The sequence below is a fragment of the Tympanuchus pallidicinctus genome, unplaced genomic scaffold (assembly GCF_026119805.1).
Source record: "Tympanuchus pallidicinctus isolate F22 unplaced genomic scaffold, pur_lepc_1.0 scaffold9, whole genome shotgun sequence".
In the NCBI taxonomy this organism is placed as follows: Eukaryota; Metazoa; Chordata; class Aves; order Galliformes; family Phasianidae; genus Tympanuchus; species Tympanuchus pallidicinctus.
In genome coordinates, this window is record NW_026294813.1 from 2,879,456 (window position 1) to 2,900,308 (window position 20,853).

General features: G+C 38.3%; 1 protein-coding gene and 1 long non-coding RNA gene across 6 annotated transcripts in view; both read right to left on the reverse strand.

Moving 5' to 3' along the window:
• The window catches only part of LOC128074438 (uncharacterized), a 43,015-nt gene extending 39,217 nt beyond the window's left edge, over positions 1–3,798 (reverse strand). The window contains exon 1 of the long non-coding RNA XR_008203196.1: positions 3,606–3,798. This is a non-coding gene — a long non-coding RNA (uncharacterized LOC128074438). The remainder of the gene's footprint in view (positions 1–3,605) is intronic.
• A 3,697-nt stretch (positions 3,799–7,495) lies between these two features.
• Positions 7,496–20,853, reverse strand: part of SREK1 (splicing regulatory glutamic acid and lysine rich protein 1) — a 44,140-nt gene continuing 30,782 nt past the window's right edge. For all 5 annotated transcript variants that reach the window (XM_052670259.1, XM_052670263.1, XM_052670264.1 and 2 more), the window contains 4 exons: positions 19,133–19,642; positions 15,042–15,137; positions 14,274–14,409; positions 7,496–13,280 (listed from right to left, as the gene is read on the reverse strand). In XM_052670259.1, coding sequence (XP_052526219.1) covers positions 13,128–13,280; positions 14,274–14,409; positions 15,042–15,137; positions 19,133–19,642 — 895 coding nt within the window. In that variant the 3' untranslated portion in view covers positions 7,496–13,127. The remainder of the gene's footprint in view (positions 13,281–14,273; positions 14,410–15,041; positions 15,138–19,132; positions 19,643–20,853) is intronic.

Sequence of the window (20,853 nt, forward strand, 5' to 3'; positions counted from 1 at the left end):
TTTCTGTCTTAGCAAATAGTTTTTAACTCAACCCATGAGTTCTATTTTGCTTAGCATTCTCTCCCTCATCCTACTGCAGGTTACTGAGTGAACACCTGCGTAGTGCTGAGCTGCTGCTGGGTTAAACCATGACAGTTCTCAGAGAAGAGCAGAAATTTTACAGGAGGAAATTAAGGAATTTGCTGAAGTGGTAATAAAAAAATCTTAAGGAAGAATGGGCACAGGAATAGCCATTACAGGCTAGGGAACTTGCAGTGGAACAGTTTCAGGTATTTACTGGACATACTGAAGTCTTGGTAGGCTGGAGAATAGAAGATACACTACTTAGCTGCAGGTTGAAGCCCGTTTTTGGTACATGGTTAGAATGGAAATGGATTGCAGAACCCAAAGCTTGGTCTTTAACAAACAGTAACTGCCAATGTTAAACTTTGCTCACAGCAGTTCAAGTCAAGGTACCCAGCAAACAGCAACATTCACCATTTCTTCTTAAGTGGATGTTAAATTCTTGCATTCATTCAAAATACATGGTTGCTGGAAGATTTCTAGTGATTCATAGGAGGTATCTGCTATGATACCTGCAGCTACGTGTTTGGTGGGCCATCACACTGAAAGACTAAAATAGCTAGCCAGATGTGGTCATAAATTGAAGAGTAATTCCGACCTTGGAGGACTGGGATGTTCTGACAAAAATCAGGTAATTTCATGTTTTACAACTCTGAAAACTTGAGAAGAAATCCAAGGTAATTTCACTGAGTAATCACTAAATACAGAGGATGTGCCACATTCTGGGCACTTCCCATTCTTCAGGACATACAGTGACTTCCAAAAATAATTTCACAGACAAGAGCAAGTGGCAGCAAGACACGAGTAGTTTGAAGTGCTGACTTGTGAGACTGTAGCTGTGCTATAAGCAGTGCCTGTAAATACTCCCTGCCATGCAAGCTTCATAGTCTGTTTCTTCAGTAGAATCTGTGGCCAATTCAGCTAATGTTCTCCCCCTAAAATTCCAGTCACTATCTGAAAAACAGAAGAAAGTCTGTTTCCACACAGCTGTTTGCACGCAGGCACTCTTTTTGGAGGGCAAGAGGATTAAGTAATAGACACATGCAGTCCTATGCCATCTGTCACATCACTGGCACATTGCTAGAAAAGCAAGTTGCTAGAAAAAAAAAGTAATCCCTACATACTAGAACTAAAATTGTACTGTAGCAGGAATAAGCCAAGGCCATGAAGGCCCACTGAAGGCCCATCTGTTCCAGTCACTGGAAAATGATGAGATGTAAACAGCCAGATATAATTTTGAACCAGACATGGTCATCTCAAATAAATAGTATACCAGAACAGGCCTCAAATGGCAAGAGATATACAACAGGAGCTGCTTAATGTGCCAGTCAGTTAAAGAGATCTCAGAGTATCTTTTCTACCGTGGGATAGCTCAGCATCTCTGTCCTCTTGTAAGTCATCAGGACACTGGAGATGTAACTAGAATTACTGGAGTCAGTCCAGGACAATGCAGACCATTAAGGACTTCCATTTCAACTACCACAACGTAATTATTTTATTTTAAATAAACATTGAGAGAGATGACTACCTTGATTCAGACCAGCTTGAATAACTGCTTTATTTACTTGATAGCACTTGCTCTCTCAGTGGTGAATTGCCTTTGGTTTTTAATTGAAAACCACAAATTCAAAGTTAATGCCAGCATTTATCAATATCAAATTTATCAATTTATCGTAGAATCATAGAATCACACAGTGGCCTGGGTTGAAAAGGACCACAATGATCATCTAGTTTCATCCCCCTGCTATGTGCAGGGTCACCAACCACTAGGACAGGCTGCCCAGAGCCACATCCAGCCTGGCCTTGAATGCCTCCAGGGATGGGGCATCCACAACCTCCTTGGGCAACCTGTTCCAGTGTGGCACCACTCTCTGGGTGAAAAATGTTCTCCTAATCATAGAATCATAGAATCACAAGGTTGGAAATGACCTCTAAGATCATCTAGTCTAACCGTCTCCTCATCACCATTGCCAACACAAGCTACTAAACCATATCATGAAGCACAAAATTTGTATTTAACTTAAACCTCCTCTGCCCTCAGTTTAAAAACATTCCCCCTTGTACTACCACTATCAATGTCCCACAGAAATTCAGATTCTAGTCTGACCAAAAAATTAGCTTTTTAGTTTGCTGAATTGTGAGAATTTCTAAGTTAGAAATATAGGAACATCAATTCTTAGGAAGGTTACTGCCACATAAGCATCCCTTTCTGGTGCAACATTTATAAGTAACGGAATACTAAGAAAAAAGGAGGAGTCTCAAACGGATCAGAAATTCAGCATATAAATACGTATTAAAATAAAATGTATATGTTTTTACTACAGTTGGATCATCTACTTCATGAAAGACATTTTTTCAATGTTACAAAATGTGACATTAGGCAAGCCAGATATCTTTTGCAGTTAATCAAGGAAGATGCACAACTTGAAAGAGCAAAAAAAAAGCTGCAAGTAAGCAGAATAAAAAGCAGCAAAAGAGACATTAAACACTGAAAGTACACAGCCTATATTAGAAGTGGAAGATGAAAATTCAAAGAACTTTAAAAGTTTTCTTTTTATGAACCTTCAGCTTGTAAGACAGCAGGACGGCAGAAGTGAGGCTTAGTCTCTGCAAAACTGATACTGCAACAAACAACACCAGTGAGTCCTCTCCTCCTATTCTATTAATAGTTCTGCAAATCTCCTACAGTTGACATAATCCTAATTTCCTCTCTTAAGATCAACATTTCTGAAATGACAGACAGTCAAGACAGAGGTTTTTTTTATTCTGTAGACCAAAATTCACACTGCCATGCCATTTAGATAAACAGTGAACAATGAGATAAGCTGCAGAAGTATGCCTGTATCTGTCCTACTGGGAAGACCAGGTTGCAGATAGCCAATAGGGCTTCCAAAAGGAAGATGTACAGTTACACATTCCATACAACTGCTGAGATGATATATTATTAACTGTAGAGGTGTTATTAACAAAAAAGTGAACAACAAGGCAAATATAGCTTTATAACCGGGCGTAGCCTGTTAAATTTTATCTTGAAAGGAAGGTGTTTGCTGTGACTTTTGAGGGCTATAGTCAAGCCAAGTGCTAAGCCCTTCCAGAGAGTGCCTGCATGCCTGTAGTTTTTGAAAGCTAATTTAACATGCCTGCCGTGGACCAGTGGAAACTAACGGGCACGCAGTTACTTGAAGGCTCAGACCTGGACTGAAACAGGTGTAGGTTTACTTCTTTAAAAACTAGGTATCTGCACCCGATCTTGACTTCAAACGATGTCTCTTGGAAACAGCTCCTTGAGGTAATAGTTCTGGAAGATCAGTGACCTTTCCATTTGCAGGTCTAACATCAACTTCCTATAAGCCTGCTCTTCAGGAACACAGCAATGAATTAGAAAGTGAACTGCAATTAACCCGTGCTAAGTCAGATCAACTGAAGTTGATAAGAACAGATGTGACATAAAACATACGTATGTATATAATATGTCAGTATGCTTTAGGTTCTGTCACAGCTGTGTTAAGGAAGAAGTAACTATCAGTGTCTATAAAACATACCTAGATATTTACCCAGGTACAGACGTTACTGTAACTTCCTGACACCGCACGTCCTGGTTCCTCGCATCTAAACAGCCATAGCACACTGAACACATACTCTGTTTCTCCAGTTACGCTGGGTCACAGGTTAGGTGTTCAGGCGTCCACCCAGAGCCACCCGCAGCCGCACCCGCCCCGCGCCATCATGGCGGCGCCTCCGCCCGCCCAGCCGCCCCGCCCGGCCCCGCGCGCGCAGCCACCCCTCGGCCGTCCCTTCACGCAGCGCCGCTCCCGGCGCGGGGCGCGCGCTTGCGCTGCGCTGCGTTGGCTGACCGCGCAACGAAGACGACGCGGCCGCTGGTTCCGTTTTGATGCGGGAATTTGAGGATGCCTTTCAAGGTTGCCGAAAAAGTCATCGGTTCCTTGGTTTGTTTGCGAATCGATTCTCAGTGTACATAAGCACGTGAGCTTTCAGGCGGAAGGCACGGCGGTGCAGTAAAAACGTGACTTCTGTAAGCCCTCTGTAGCAGAGAAACGGCCCCGCTTCGCCGTCACGCCGCGTTCGTCTCACCGCGTTTTGGCGGCACCTGCGTTTGGGAACAACTGTTTTCGAGATGAAGCACGGGAAGAGTGAAACTTCATCACAAATCTCCGAGGAACGCCCTGAGAGCTCACTAAGAACCGCGGCCATTGCCGTGGCACCAGGGTGAGCCGTTCGTTGCACAAGAACGGTCACGTCCCACTAGTTTCATGGCTTTGTTGCTTCTTGAAATATGTTTTAACAACAGCAACAATAAACATTAAGTTTTGTTACTTATACGCACTCACTGTATTCTGTATTTTATGAAGGCTGCTCAGAAAGCAATGCCTTGTTTTATTGTCAGCCCACGATGTCAGAGGCAGATGCTGTTGGTACAGCAGTATAGGTTGAACCTTCCCAACAGTATTCTATTATGTTTTGTTGTTGTGTGACAGATGGCAGCAGAGGGGCACTCTGACAGAATGGTGTCTAACACAGAAGTGTGGATGGAGCAAAGATGTGTCAACGAATTCCTCCAAGCAAAAGAAAAAAAAAAGGCACCCACTGACTTTCATGAACTAGTGAACATTATTGAGGTCCAACACTGAATGTGGGCACAGTGAGCTGGTGGGTAGTGTGTTCCAGCAGTGGCAACACTGGATCACCTCTGCTGTTTATTATAAGCATGGCATGCTGGTTCCTGTTCATCACTGGTGAAAATGCACAGTTCATGGTGATGGCTGTTGAAAAATTGTAGCTGAAAATTTGCTCTGTTAAATAGCGTTACTGTGTTTTTTATATCTACTGTAGTTCTCGTGGAAATAATTAGGAGGCATTACTTTCAGAGCAACCTTCATAGATGTGACCCTGACAATTCCACCTCAGTTAGTGTGGCCCACACAAGCCAAAAGGTTGGACACCCATGCTCTAAAGCATTTTTTTGGGGAAAAAAATGATAAAACTACAGAATACTTTAGCTCAACATAAATTAATATTGCTAGTGTGTATGTATGTATAAGATAGAAAGTCTGGGGACATCAATAAAAGAAAAGCATACAAGTCCTTTCTGCAAAACCAGTTTAAAGCTATGTGACCCTTCTATTCAACCTTTTTGCAGTGTCCGACTCTGAGAAGAAGATTCTCAGGAGTTTGCCTAAGAGAAATAAGCAAATGTAAGATATGGTAGCAGACTTAAATTCACCACACCTGGACCATCTCTGTGTGCACTTGTAAACCCCATGATACAATTGGCTTGATGACATTCATAGAAAGAAATTTCATACATTTCTTCAAGCATCAGAGTCTCTCCTGTTTCCATACTTTCGTATTTAGTTTCTTGATTGCAATGATGCTTACGTTAAAAACAAGTATTTCACTGGCAAACTGTCAGTTCACTTTTGTTTGTAATACTGTGACTCAGTTTACGCTGTCTAGATACGACGAAAAGATGAGTTCATCCTACAAATCAAAAAGTAACTATAGAGAGCCTGTTACAGGCCTAACAGAATACAACCTCATCTTCTGAGGACAGCACCCTTTGTAACAGCAGTGTTTTGTTTGTTGGCTTAGTTAATACCAGCTTCAAGGAATGCGAGGGAAGGTTTGGATGCAGAGAACATGTTGACCAGAACAGATGGCAAAAGACTGTGCTTCTCCTAGCACTCGTGTTCATGCAGGCTATGTATTTTCCTTCTGGGCCTACACTTGCATAGACTGTCCTTCCAGCAGTTCCAGTATCTCTTGGGTATGAACGGGTGGTGCTGTCACGTTGGCACCATTGTCCTCTGCCCAGAGGCACATCAGCCATCCAACCTTACAGTTCCTATCTCTTTGGCATGTTGGTATGGCACCCATAGACTAAGGACTACATAGTTTAGATTTGTAAGACTTCTATTAATATAGCTTATGTAAAAGCATCTTCCTGCTCCCAAGCATTTGAATTTATCCTCCCCCTCACTGACAGATAAATAAAAAAAATAGATCTAATCAGCCAATTAGCTGCGAGCAATCAAAATGCAAGCTTTCAGCATTGATCTGCCTCAGTCCCTTGGTTTTGGCTCAAGGCACCAGGTAACAAATGTACATGTCTTCATGTCAAAGCAAAGCTATTTCAGGCACAGCTAAAAGGCTCTGTAACTCATATGCAGCTTATCTCTTTCTAACAGATTGCTACTGTGTTGGAGTATTAGAGAAGGAACAACATGGCAGTAAACAGCAGGGAGATGTTCCTTTGTGTGTTTGTTTGTTTTTAGTGGGTTGTAAGTAAGTTTGTGTTGTTTGTAGGTTTGTGGGAAGCCCCACCTCTATCATGTGGTGAGTTACTGCCATACTCCAGTGAGTGCTGCAGCACTCAATTTTTTGCTGCAGTGAAACACAGTGTAACTTCTAGATATTCTTCACACACTATCACTTATTTTTCTAATTTCAGTATATACTCCTGCTTCAAAATTTCTGTTTCACCACTGTAATTCTCTCAAAAAGCCTTAAGGAGCTTGAACCTTCCTGGATATTTCTCTCTCAGGACTAAGGAACAGCATATGTTTGCAGTAACAAAGGACTGCATTTTCAAAACAAGGTACTGCTACCACCATTCCCTGCAGTTAAAACAAGTGCACTGTCCCTTTTTCACTTAATTTTCAATGTTCTCCTCTAAACATGATGTTGATTTCATTTTGTTTGTTTCAGTGAATAAATTATTTTGGGAAATGATGAAATAAACAGAGAATTTTGAGCCACTGCTGAGCCATCTCAAAGTGTTTTTTCCCATTTTCATTCAAAGGAGAAACATGATGAAGTGCAGCTGATGACACCACCTGATCAGACAGAGCTGAACCAGCCACACGATTTGTTACAAACATGGTAACTCAAAATTACAAGATCCCTATTGAACAAGTAGAAGTTTAAAATGCACTGAGAAGCACGTCCATACAAATTATATCTTGATAGAGAAGCTTAAGCACTGAGAACAGTGGATTTTAGTATGAAAATACCCATGACAGCAAATTATCATATACTGTTCATACTAAAATATCCTGTGAAACCCTAACTCTACATAATTAAACAAATTTTGATGTATACTTGTGTACATCCACGTTTATCAACTAATCATTTGTTTAAAAATGACAAACTCTGCCTGCTTGGGCAGTTTCCTGTGGCGAAGAAAAAACATTGCTCCTTGGGGTGGCTGGGTTTCCAGAAAGGCCTTAGCCTCTCACCACCACTCCTGCAGTAAATATTCCTGCCAATTTCAATCCAACCAAGAGCTAAAGTCTCTGGGTCCAGATGTAGACATAATAAATAAAACAAATAAATCAAACAGAAGACAGAACTGCTTCATAGCCATTTGGTATATCTCTCTGTACTTAGTAAAAGTGAGCTATGACACCAATAATGCTTTGGGACATAGTTTATTCACAAAAATAACAACGTAATAGCAGCAGTTGACATTTCTTTACTAGTACCATTTCATAGTTGCTTCAATAATCAAAAATATATTCTACTAACACGGAACAAGCTTGGATATACATTTATTAAACTTAAAAGGCCTCCTTTACTAACAAAACATCTGATTTAGAGGAGGGGCAGTAATATTTATGCTGCTGTAGTGTACAGGATACCCAGGCACATTTGAGCACAGGTTGTGATTCATGCTGTGTAGAACAAACTTACCATGGCTCCTGTATCACTGAGAATAACACCAGAAATGACCTACTGATAAGCTACGTTAACTCTGCAAGTTAAATTCCTCTCCTGATGTTCCTAGAGCAGATCACTCACTCCTTTAATCAAATTATTATGAAATTTATGTATATATGAAGCACTAGCTTCTAAGTAGACCATGATGTACCCATCACTGTAGCAGCAGTTTTAAATCTTTGTGCTAAAAGTTTTACTTAGTACAGCAACTTACTCTTCTAAGAAATCTGCTTGCTTCCTGTCATTACCTTTATCCCCTTATCACTCCCTAAATATATTTGACATTTAACTATCAAAGAACACAAAAAGTACATTTGCATAATTCTACTGTAAATAACAGATCTGCTGAAGCAGATCTGAGTTATTATATCAATGTATTAACCTTCTCAATAGTTCAAAACTAAAATACTACTATAGTCATTAGATTAAAATATCCTTTAGGAATAGTTACAGTTTGCTACCTAGCACACTAATATCTGCATTATAAGAGCTACTTAACTCAGCTAAGAACATCAAGGACTGAATGACAGTAAGAACAAATGACTTTTTCCACTGCTGATAAAAAGTCTTTCTGACCAAGAAAGACAGATAACCTCTGTGTGAGAAAATCTCCTTTGCCCAGTTAGTACAGAACATATTTTGTACTCCAATCTTAAGCCTTTCATCAAGTTTGGCACTTGTTTATCTTATAGTAAAAAAAAAAAAAAAAAAAAAGCTGTGAATCCAAATGTGTAAACTGCAGCTCTCCACAAGAAAATAAACAGCTAAATCTCATTTTTACTTCAGTGTACTCCTGTACTAATCTCAAAAATTGTAAAACAGCTACGACAAATTTTTCTTAGGCCTTCTTGATAGTAGAGTTCTTGGTTTCTGAAAACATCTTGAAAACTGGAATTCATAAATAGATCCTCAATGGCTTAATTTACTCAAAAAGTACAGAACTGAAGCCTTAAGAGAACTGCTCTCAGACATGGGCAAAGAGCTGTACGGATGTATCATCAGACAACTGCCTCAAGCTGTTTTACACTGAAGCGACTACTGAGAAAAATCCAGACTAATGTGCTCAGATCCCATGATGTGGTTCACCTATACATGAAGCATTCCTGAATCTTAAATGAAAATAAATACTACATACAGAGACATTGTCAAGGAGTTTAAAATTAAACACAACTGAATTTATCTGACATTAGGCAAAAGAAATCCCTTTTATACAATGCTTTCAGTATTACTTTAATTACACTTTTCACCATATAAAAAATAAACTTCACATACAGGCTGGAAAGTTTCCTGTTTAGACATTAGCAAACAAAATCAAATTTCAGGTTGTAATAACATTAAGAATATCTATGAATTTCACCTATCCACACTCTATCTGCTGGTGAGAAAACTAGACCTCTCTGAACTGATCATCTACAGGTTTACATTAGTTTAGTCACTTACAGCTCTCAGTATTTGTGTCACTACATCCAAACCTTGCTTTTAAAATAATGACAACACCAAAAACAGTAATTCATTCATTTATATAAAACCTGAAGTATCATCATGTGTCAAACTGGAGGCATTACATGCCCCAATTTGCAGTATACTTCACTGTGCTGAACTTATGTACTTAGAAGTTGTTTTACTCTCAGAATTCCACTTTCACACTGAAACAAGATGATTTGTCTTTTATTTTTTCCTGTAAGTGAATGGCTTGCAAAATTAAAATGCGTGTTTCATTACAAACTTACAAAAAGAGATTGATACAGAGATGCTTCAGTTTTAAGAGTAAAGAATATACATACCACTAGGGCATTACTGCTTTCAGTGATTATAATGTTAAAAAGAGTAACTGAAAATAGTAACAGAAACTTGTATGCAGCACGTAAGAATTTGTCATACAAGGCAGCCTTTACTTTTTTTACCTCTTAATTAGACCAAAAGAGTATCACAGAAATTCCTATATATAATTATTACAAACTGAAGGCAAACCAGAGAAGCTACCATTAGCAAACAGATCAGCAGAATTCAAAATTAAATTTATTGCCTTACACATACCTAGGCTGGAAAACACCAGCAAACAAATTGCAAGCAACACAGAGCATGATACAGACTGCAGAATTTACTTCAGCAGAGGAGTAAACCACTCAAATGGTCAACTCATCACATAAACCAGGCTGTGCCTAGGTTGATGCTGTTAGCCAGCTGGTTAACTAAAGCTAATTCAGTTGTACCTATCTGAAATTGACATTTAAAAACAAAACGAAACAAAACAAAACAAAAAAAAACAACAACAAAAAAACCAGGCAACTAATGTGTAGGCAGAATCCAAAGGCCAAGTTAAATGAAATTACACCTAAAACAATACAGCCACCACAAACTACACTGTTCTCAAAACCATCATTTAGTTTTATCAACTCATAGAAGTGCAAAAGCAAACTACTGACACAGCAGCTCAGCATGCAAATCCAATACGATCAAGGCATGGACTTCCACTAGAAGACAGACACACTTAATGAGGTCAAACACACAAACGTGGCAGAGCAAGGAGGTACTGTTCCAGTACTGGTTTAAAAATGATCTGCCCTCTGTGGTGATGGGTGTTTTACAAAACATTAATCATCTAATGGTGGCTTTTTTTTTTTTTTTTCTTTTTTTTTAAACAAAGAAGAGAACCATTAAACACCTAATACAAAGAGATAAAACTATCCTCACAGAACTACAAAGTACTACAAGGCAGAACAGAAAATACAGTATTTGTAAGAAAACACAGTCTGGGAGGAGGAAATGTGTGTATTTGGTGTATATTCTTTTTTTTCCCCTCCCTTCTCAAAGCTTTTTTAAAAGGGAATACTAACTCACATAAAATCTATCTTAATATGCTGCATATATATGATATATTAGCTATTAATGCTGCCATTGTTACCTATGAATTTTCCATGTCATTTTTCTTCACTAATTGTGCACAACCATGTACACATTCTGAACTATGCGAATTCAGGATTACAAAACTAAGAAAATCAAACTAAGATGAACTGAAATATGATGTACTATGTACACTTTAATTTCTCCCAGAGAAGGAGTAAATTATCTTTTCCAAGATATTATAAATAATACAGGTGTATTTTAACTTGCATCCACATTTCAAATTAAAAAAAAAGCTGCCTGAATAAAACCTGATGACCAACCAAAATGTTTCTTTAATAAGTTTGTAACAGCAGAAACTTCCCTCTAAAATACTTAATTTTATTAGTGAAATGGTAACAAAGATAACAAGTACACAAACAACCTCTTTGCTCTACTCTACTTACACATCATAAATAAGACAGCTGTCGCTGCAAGACACAATCCTTCACAACCTTCCTTTAAGCATACAGATTTGTCATTCTTTTATCAGAGTAAGCTGTTAACCAACCATCAGCACGTGGCTTAAACATCACAAAAATGACTGTCTATACTTTACATGGTAAAGCATTTTCTATAGTCTTAAATGTACACAGTGGGAAGAACACTAAATCCTATCAAAAATGACAAGTGATTAAGCAGCTTCACAATCAAATTAGGTTTCATTACCTTAGGAATTGGACAAATTTTTCGTTCCCTGTATTATGCTTTTTAAAAATTATTTTCATAAGAATTAACTATGCAAAAGAAAAGGAAATTGAAGGCAAACTGCTAGTATCCTATTAAGCCTTCTTTAATTTCTAACTGAATGAAACTCCTTCCATGAGGTAAGGCAATTAATTCATTTGATTGTAATAAGGTGTATAATCTACCTGATTTTAGGTATAAGTAAGTTTGTAAATATGACTCTTAAAAAATCTCACAACAATGAAACTGGTTACATTAGCTCAGACAACACAAATTATGGTTTTACTTGAAAAAAATACCGGCTTTGTCATTTGCTTCTTACATGCTTTCTCACCAAAGAATGAAAAAAAATTATCTAACATATAACTCCTATGTAAATTAGAACATTTCTTCCCCAAGTATTTTCCACCCCCAGCTCTGCATTAAATTCATTGTACAACACCTGATGGATATCAGAGAGAAGGATGGAGAGGTAACTGTTAAGGCCATCCAAATGTAATTAGTATCTTAAGGGCTGCCTGTGATGCAGGTGTTCAGAAAATACGCTGTATTCAGCTACTATCTTTGTACAGTGGTGGTCCCCAAAATGCATCATTACATTTACTCTATCTTTTCTGAAAATAAAAAATAATTGTAAAAATGGACCTGTTCTACTTAAGTAAGTGAACTAAACATACATTCTGAAAAATTACTTGCACTCTTGTCTGTAGTATGGTAGTGGCAAAACAGCAATAGAGATGATGCAAGATTTAGCTGAAAATGTTATAGCACATACATATTTCTTGAAAATACCACATTTTAAGAAGGCACTAAAGCTTATGCTTGTGCTCTCAAATTTTTTAAACAAGTAAGAAAAAATTTAATTTCATAATGGCACCTGTACCATTTGCAGCTGAACAGACATACTGCAGTACACGTCAAAAAAACAAAGCTGTTAAGTCCTCCTAATATACAGATGTGCTCAGTTGTGGAACAGAAGAGAACAACAAAACAAAACAACCTGAAAATAACTCAATAAGCTAACCTGTTATCATCATACATGGCAATGTTCCTTTTAGGAACAGAAAAGTAGCATGCATTGTTCAAATACTTTAAGCAAATACTGAGTTTAGGGATATTGGTAAGAAATTATTTTAGATAATAAAACCCACAAACCTCAAGCAGTGAGCAAATGAAGAACATACTAGTCATTGGGCATATATCATAAGAACCATAAAAACTTTTCCAACAGCTGTCATTTACACCAAAAGAAAGTGTGTACATTTATGCACCACTTCCAAGCACATAAAAAAGTACACACTGAAGTTTCTGTGGACTTCTTAACCCACAAAGTAAAATAACACAAAATTCATCAACAAGCAACATTTTAAAACAACTTTCAATGTTTATCTTCAGCTTTTTTTTTTTTTTTCCTTTTTTTTTTTTTAGGGGTAGTAAAGGTTTACTTCTTTCAGTTCCTATTTAACAGCCTATGGCTAAACTTAACATAAATCATTTTACCTATAAGTACAGCCATCATGGAAATGCATGGAGTTTCAGAGACGAATAGCTCTGATGACATATGCTTTTGCATGGTATATCTACTGGTCTGTGCTTTCCTGCTTTACAGCAAGAAGACAACAAAGCTATCGCAAGAATTGAAAGAGCTGTTAGTGCTATCAACATGGTCAGGTTGATTGCTTTGACGTTTTCTTCCTCATTCTGGGAATAAGCTTTGGATTTCATTCCTTAGTTGAGACAGAGGTTTATTCTTTGCTTTAAACCTCTTCCATTTTAATTGAGAGGTTATCTTCGTTTGGTTGACAGTTTCCATTCTGCTGAAGTTTGACTTCATCTGTCCTTTGTGTATCTCTGTTGTCAACATCTTTGTCAGTTTCTGAATTCTGATCCTCTTTAGCGTGATCTTTGTCCTGTCAAAGACAAAATCTTTCTCTCAGAATTAAGGGATATGACTTCCAAATAACTGCTGCTATTCTGGCTTCCTCAATTTTTCATCATACTTAGTGTCAGCAATTTAAAAAAATGTTAGTAGATACATCAGCAACTTCAGGTGGCTGAAGTCCGGCATCATAATCAAGTGTTGCTGAAGAAATCACTGTGGTAGAGAGATCTGTCTTTACCTCTAATATCCACACAAAACAATAAACAATACAGTGGAACTTACATTAAGAATTCACCATATATTGTGAACAAAGCAAGATTACAATTTTCGTTTCATGTATTTTGTGACTCAACTCATGCCTTTTACCTTCAGTTCTTCAGTAAGTGGTCACATAGCATAGACATCAGACATCTTATAATAGCTGAATCACTATGAGTACAACAAGCTACCCTTTAAGGGCACACTGCTTTTCAAAATAGAGGTTTAATAATTTGAAGATTATTCTTTCCTTAATCACACCACCTTCTATTTTGCAAGGGAAAATCCCACACTATTCTTCCCCAGATCTTCATTTTACTTCTTGCAGAATTCAGCACACAGCTCAGGACCAAAGCAACCAGGGACAGGCTGCACTGCAGAGTGAAAATGTCCCAGAAGCCTACTGCTTATCTACACAGTCAGCTTCCTGGATCTTTCCACAGTTAGGCAACCAACCAAGCCTTAAAATATGGAAACAAACAGAAAAGAGAGAGAAAGAATAACACCGCGTTTTTGTAGACTATACATACAAGTTCCTAGTGGTCGAATAAAGTTTAAACCCAAAAGTTGGCCTACTAACATCTCACAGAAAAAAACTTTCATCTCCTGCTAGCAGAAGCTAACCTCAATTGTTTCAAGAGGCAATAATTCGCTGAGGAGAAAAGGGAAAATGAAAAGAAAGAAAAAGAAAGCAGGATATTCCAGTTATCACTCCTTCTGCAGCTCTCTACTCTATTTATAATCGCTTGATTGCAGAGCTTACCTTCAAAGTAGTGGTGCTTTTGTCAGATTTCTCCCTTCCCTCTTTCTCTTTACTACTTTTTTTCTTGGAGGTGGAGCGTTCTCTTTCTCTTCCTTCATTATATGTATCTCGTTCTCTTTTTTTCTCTTTCTTGTTTCTGTTCAAGAACATTTTCATTCAAATTAAATGATCCAAAAGCAGCAAATGAACTACCAGAGCTTACATGAACTGTATTGCACAGTACACTGCACAGAAGAGTAACTAACAATATTGGTATCCTGGTTTCTCTATGAAAGGTTTTGATCATCTTCAAGCCATTTAGTTGACAAATAAATAAATAAATAAAATAAAAATAATAAATCCAAAACATAACAGCGGCATAGGAACAAGAGGATTTTCTGACTGAAGAGAGCTAAGGAACACATGTTTAGAGTGCACAGTGTGAGCAAAGAGAAAAGTGAATTAAACCGTACTTGAGGAAGAGCTCTTTAAGAGAACATCTGTCTCACTGACAGACAGATGACAATTCAAAGTGTAACACTTAAAATCCCTCAAGTTCTTGAAGTTCTGTTTGTTTTTTTGAATTAAAACTGCATCACACTGACCAACAGAAATTGTCTGCATCCACTTTTTATTAGATAACTCTTTGCACTAAAAAAAAAAAAAAAAAAAGAAGAAGAAGAAATTGACTCCTTTTTTCCAGAATATTGATCTTTATGTTTTGTTGAATTGAAATACAACATTGTATCTTCTTTATTGCTCACTAATGTTTATTTACATCAAACTGACCTTCTTGGAGAAGGAGTTCGTGAAGACTTTCTTTTTGTTCCTTTGGATGTTTTAGGAGACTTAGAAAGACTTCTACTCTTCCTCTTACGCCTTTCTCTGCATGACAAAAAATTCCACATAAGCAAAAACCAACAAATAATAAACTCAAGAATTGTATAAAATCTCTTAAAAAGAACTGTCATAACAGCTAAGTAAATACTCCTGAGTTTAACATTATATACAATGATTTCTACACTACACAAAGCAGAAGAACTTTTTCATGTTTCAGAGTGGTGGGAAAAGGGAGAATACAAGCATGAAGTGGAAAAAAAAATTTCAGTTTTATGCTTACCCACCCATGCTTGTACTTAAACCTCACAAATGAAACATTTACTAATACTGTACTAAATAAGAATTTCTTCAATCAGGAGAAAACTCAAATTGAATGAAGAGCCACATATACACAAAAAGTATAACTTCAGCAATATGAACTTCAGAACTTAGAATTAAACACTCAGGATCACCAGAATTTCAGTTCAGCATGACTGAAGTTCAGAAGCAAATACTGCATAATGAAGTTTAAGCTGTTGCTGAAATTAAAACAGGCCATTTTCTATTTATTCTTTGCCTAACACTCTATGCTCAACAAACACAGCTCAAAACAGCTTCTTTATACAGATACATTTGCTCAGTTTCTATTCTGGAATCTGGTTTTGAATACAATAGAACATTTATTAGCTGGTTAACATACACTGAGGCACGTTAAAATACATCAAAAATCGAGAAAGTAAAGCTTTGTTCAACAAAAATGCAAAACCTCTAGCTATCAAAGATAAGTCTTTCCTCTCTCTTCATAGAATAGGGAAAAGAAACAGGAAGAACTACTGATGCAGAGCAGGAAAAATTAAAACTAGCTGTGAGTGCATTTCAACATATTCCACAAAAGATACAATTATGCATTCCAACATCTGCCATTAACATCTAATTTCTCTGATGTTTATAAAGTGCAAGGAATCAAAAGTTATTAGATGAATCACAGGAGGATATATTAAGACCTGTTTTTTAAAACTAACTAGATTCATTTCATCTGCAATTTCATCTAGCCTAAACTTCTGAAGGACAAGAGCTTCATGGTACAAAATTTCAGAGATAATTTTGTTTAGTAGGATCACAAGATTGATTTGATGCTTGGTGAACAGAAATAAAAAGTAGTCACAAGGTTACACTGAGATAACACTGGTTTACTGTTAACACACATCTCATCTTGAACACCCCCACGTTTATCAGTACATTTTTTCATATAAGGATTTTGGAAACGCATTTTTATCCATGGATAAAATGGATATTTATGTTGCTTTCCTGCACGTCTGTGAATAACTAGGTAACTTGTGTTCAAACAATAACAAAACTGTATTTTCAGATTCTGATTTTTAAGTGTCAAGTAGGCAAAGTCAATTGACAAAGTCAATCACCAAAGTAAACAGACTCCCTTACATACAAACTAACTGGGGCTTAGCAGCCTAACTGGGGCTTAGCAGCCTAACTTATTGTCAGATATTTCTTGAGACAATAATAGTTACTGAAGTTGGAAGAGCTCTGTGAAATTCACCTAACCATATTCCAGATCTCAATCAAAACAAAGTCAACTACAGTAGATTACTTGGGGACACATTTAGTCAGGCTTTTTGTATCTCTATGGACTGAATCTCCTCAGTCTTCCTGGACAACGTTCTGGGCTTCCCAGAAAATAAAACAGAAAACAACAAAACAAAAGAACACCACCACAATTTAAGCATTATAAAGAAATGTTTTTCTGTATTTCAGTATCACAAAATCACAGAACGTCAGGGATTGGAAGAAACCCTGGAAGATCACCTTGTCCAACCCACTGCCTGTGCAGGAACACCTACATCAGGTCACACAGGAACATGTTCAGGAGGGCTTTGAATGTTTCCAGAGAAGGAGATCCCACGAGCTCTCTGGGCAGCCTGTTCCAGTGTTCTGGTTACCCTCATAGTGAAGAAGTTTTTCCTCATATTTATGTGGAATCTCCTATGTTCCAGACTGCACCGACAGCCTCTTGTCCTGTCAATGGATTTCAATGAGAAGAGCCTGGCTCCATCTTCCTGACACTCACCCTTCACCTATTTATAAACATTAATGAGGTCACTCCCCTGTCTCCTCCAAGCTAAAGAGACCCAGCTCCCTCAGCCTTTCCTTGTAAGGGAGATGCTCCACTCCCTTAATCATCTTTGTGGCTCTGAGGTGGACTCTCTCAAGCAGTTCCCTGTCTTTCTTGAACTGAGGGCTCCAGAACTGGACACAATACTCCAGATGCAATCTCACCAGGGCAGAGGGGCGGGGAAGGAGAACCCCTCTCAACCTACTAACCATACCACTTCTAATACACCAAAGGATGCCACTGGCCTTCTAGGCCACAAGGGCACAGTGCTGGCTCATGGTCATCCTGCTGTCCATCAAGACCTCCAACTCTCTTCCCCCTACACTGCTCTCCACAGTTCAGTACTCAACCTATATTGGCACGTGAGGTTGTTTTTTGCCCAGATGCAAGACTCGACTTGTCCTTGCTATATTTCATTAAATTTCCCTCTGTCCAATTCTCCAGCCTGTCCAGGACTTGATGAATGTCAGCACAGCTTTATGGCCTGTCAGCCACTCATCCTAGTTTTATGTCATCAGCAAACTTGCTGACAGTGCATTCTATTCCCTCACTCATCCAAGTCGTTCATGAATATACTGAGTAGTACTGGTCCCAGAACCAACCCTTGAAGGACTCCACAATAGTCCTTCAACTAAACTCAGTCCCAGTGACCACAACTCTCTGGCTTCCTTCCTTCAGCCAGGTCACAGTCCACCTCAACACCTTATTGTCCAGACCACAATATGCATCTACTTCTTTTAGCTCTTTCGCTGGCCATTAAGAAGAATCTGTCTCCACTCTTCTTACAGTCTTCATTTACACTCTCCCACTAGAAACTTGTGTGTTTTCTTAGGACGTTCCTCAGCTTTCTCCTCTACAGAATAAAGAAACCCAGCTCTCCCAGGCTCTCCTTGTAGGACTGGTGCTCCAAGACACTTCATCAGCTTTGTGGCTCTTCAATGGATGTACTGCAGTTAGGTCTGTTTCTCTCTTGTACTTGGAAAGCCCAGAACTGGTCACCGTATTCCAGATCTGGCACCACCAGCACTGAGCAAAGAGTAACCTTCCTTTTGTTTGCTCACAACACTCTTCTCTAGAAAGAGCAGCTCAGCATACCACCGTCCTTCTTGACTGCAAGGGTGCATTGCTGGCTCATGTTAACCTTGGGGTTCATCAGAACCACCAGTTCTTTTTCTGCCAGCTCGCCTTCCAGTCAATCAGCACTCTCACTGTACTGGTCTGTGGAGCTGTTCCTGCACAGCTGCAGGACTCAGCACAGTCCTGTTCAGCTTCAGCTCATTTTTTAAGTCTGTTGATGTTCCTTTGAATGGCAGCACAGCCCTCTGACATACTGTCAGCTCTTACCAGTTCAGTACTGTCTGCAGACTTGCTGAGAGTTCAGTCCCACTGGCTAGGCCACTGATGATGTTCAAAGAACTAGCTCCAGTACTGTCACCTGGAGTATAGGACCACTGACTGCTTTTTTTTTCCAGTTAGACTAGCTGTTCTGAAGAGGCTGTTTCAATTTCTGAGTGGTCCTATTGGAAGAGCCTGTGATCTTTGTGGGTCCTTTCCAACCCAGCATATTCAATGACTCTATAAAAGTAACCAAGAAATTTCACATTGATGATTCATACTTTCATCAGGACAATGTGTGATGCCCCTCCATTTGTTGGCTCCAACACAGAGAAATGGCACAACAACCATCTACTTACTGCCCTCAAATACTATACTGTATATTTAAGTGAAGGCAAGCATCAGCAGCCTGACAACAAACTACTACTTCCAAGTACAGATTTCTTTGTAATTCATTTTACTTCACTGGGAAATATACTAAACAAAGGAACAGAAACTGAACTATCAAGATGGTAGTACTGACAGGTGAAAAAGAGATTCATTTTGTTGTGCTGATAAGTTCAAAAAAGCATTAAAAAAATTCAAAATAACAAACCTGCTGGAGCTACGCGATCTTCTTGAAGAGCTATAGCTTCTTGGGGGAGTTCTGGATCTCTTATCTTTCTTCTTTTTATCATCTCTCTCTTTTTCTCGCTCCCTCTCCTTATCCCCATCTCTTTCCTTTTCTTTTTCTCTTTCTTTCTCTTTGTCCCCTCCCTTGTCCTTATCTCCCTCCCTATCCTTCATCTTCTCTCTATCTTTCTCCCCATCTTTGTCATCATCTTTTTCTTTGTTCTGATCTACATCTTCCCTGTCTTTTTCCTTTTCATCTTTCTCCTTTTCCCTTTCCTTGTCCCTGTCTCTATCCCTATCTTTGACTCTCTCCCGATCTTTGTTTCGATCTTTGTCTTTATCCCTGTCCTTATCCCTGTTTCTCTCCTTATCTCTCTCTCTTTCCCTTTCTTTGTCTCTATCCCGGTCTCTTTCCTTCTCCTTGTCTCGGTCTCTCTCCTTTTCTTTGGTCTTTTCTTTTTCCTTGACCTTTTCCTTGTCTCTTTTCTTGTCCCTGTGAAAAGCCAAACACAAATCCATTAACTCATCTTCAAATTTCCTAATAAAAACTACAACTAAGTCTTCAGCATACAGCAAATGCTCAAGAGAAACTATTTCTGTTGAAAAATAACTATTATGCAAAATTCTACTTTTGCACTCAAATTTATCATGAGGGGGAGACTAAATAGCTAGGAAAGGTCTGCGAACTAGAAATCAAATTCATTTGTACTGAGCAATGGTACTAAAGTTTCTTTACCTCATGATTCTTATTACATATAGACAGATATTCTACATTTTCTCAGATCTGAGACAAACACTACCATTTCTAAATCCATTTCTTACTAAAATTGGATCCATATAACAGAGACTGAAAATTAACCAGCCCCATATGAATACTGACAGAAATCTTAAGTCTACAGTGCTCTCTCACATCAACATCCGGAACTGCTTGCAAATCCAAACCAGTAAATACAGAGAAACCAAAACCAGGGGTTACATTTCACTGATTAAATTCCCCCGAAAGGTAAATGTAAGGTCAAAACTCAAGACAATTCAATCATCTGTAATGTGATCAGGAATTTGAAAATTATCTAACTGTAAGAAAGTTTATATGACAGCGAAAACATAAGGGTAATGGATCAAGTTAACTTCTATAGAACAAGTAGAATTACACCTGTTCATAAAAGGAAAAATTGTGAGAAAAACTTATGCATATGTTCTAGTAACCAAGTCAAATAAAAAAACTGATTAAGTTATAGTTTTGACTGGAATACAACACTACCTTTTGGCAGAGGATTATTTGGAAGTGCAAGACTCCCAACCATCTCACCTAGTGGACATGCATATGAGCTGCCTCAAGGACATATGAAAATCAATAGTTGTTTAGACAAACAGGACAAAGCACATTATAAGAAGTTGATAAACAGGCCTTTTCACATCCATAGGAACCAGACTGAATTGCTGTTTCTTTTGGTATTGATATCTAGCCCAGGATTTTGAAAGATTCCCAAAGAGACCCGTTCAGACTGGAAAGACCCTAAGCACAGCCCTCACCTTTCTTCACTCTATCAAGTCTCTAGTTATATATTTCCTCAACTCCTACTTTATGTTCCGTACCTATCAGGTTCTGGCAAACACTTTTTTACATATCTCACAGAAACAATCTAAGTCCATAAAGATGAGACAGTGTGCTATCCCTACAATAGCAATGGATCTCACAATGCC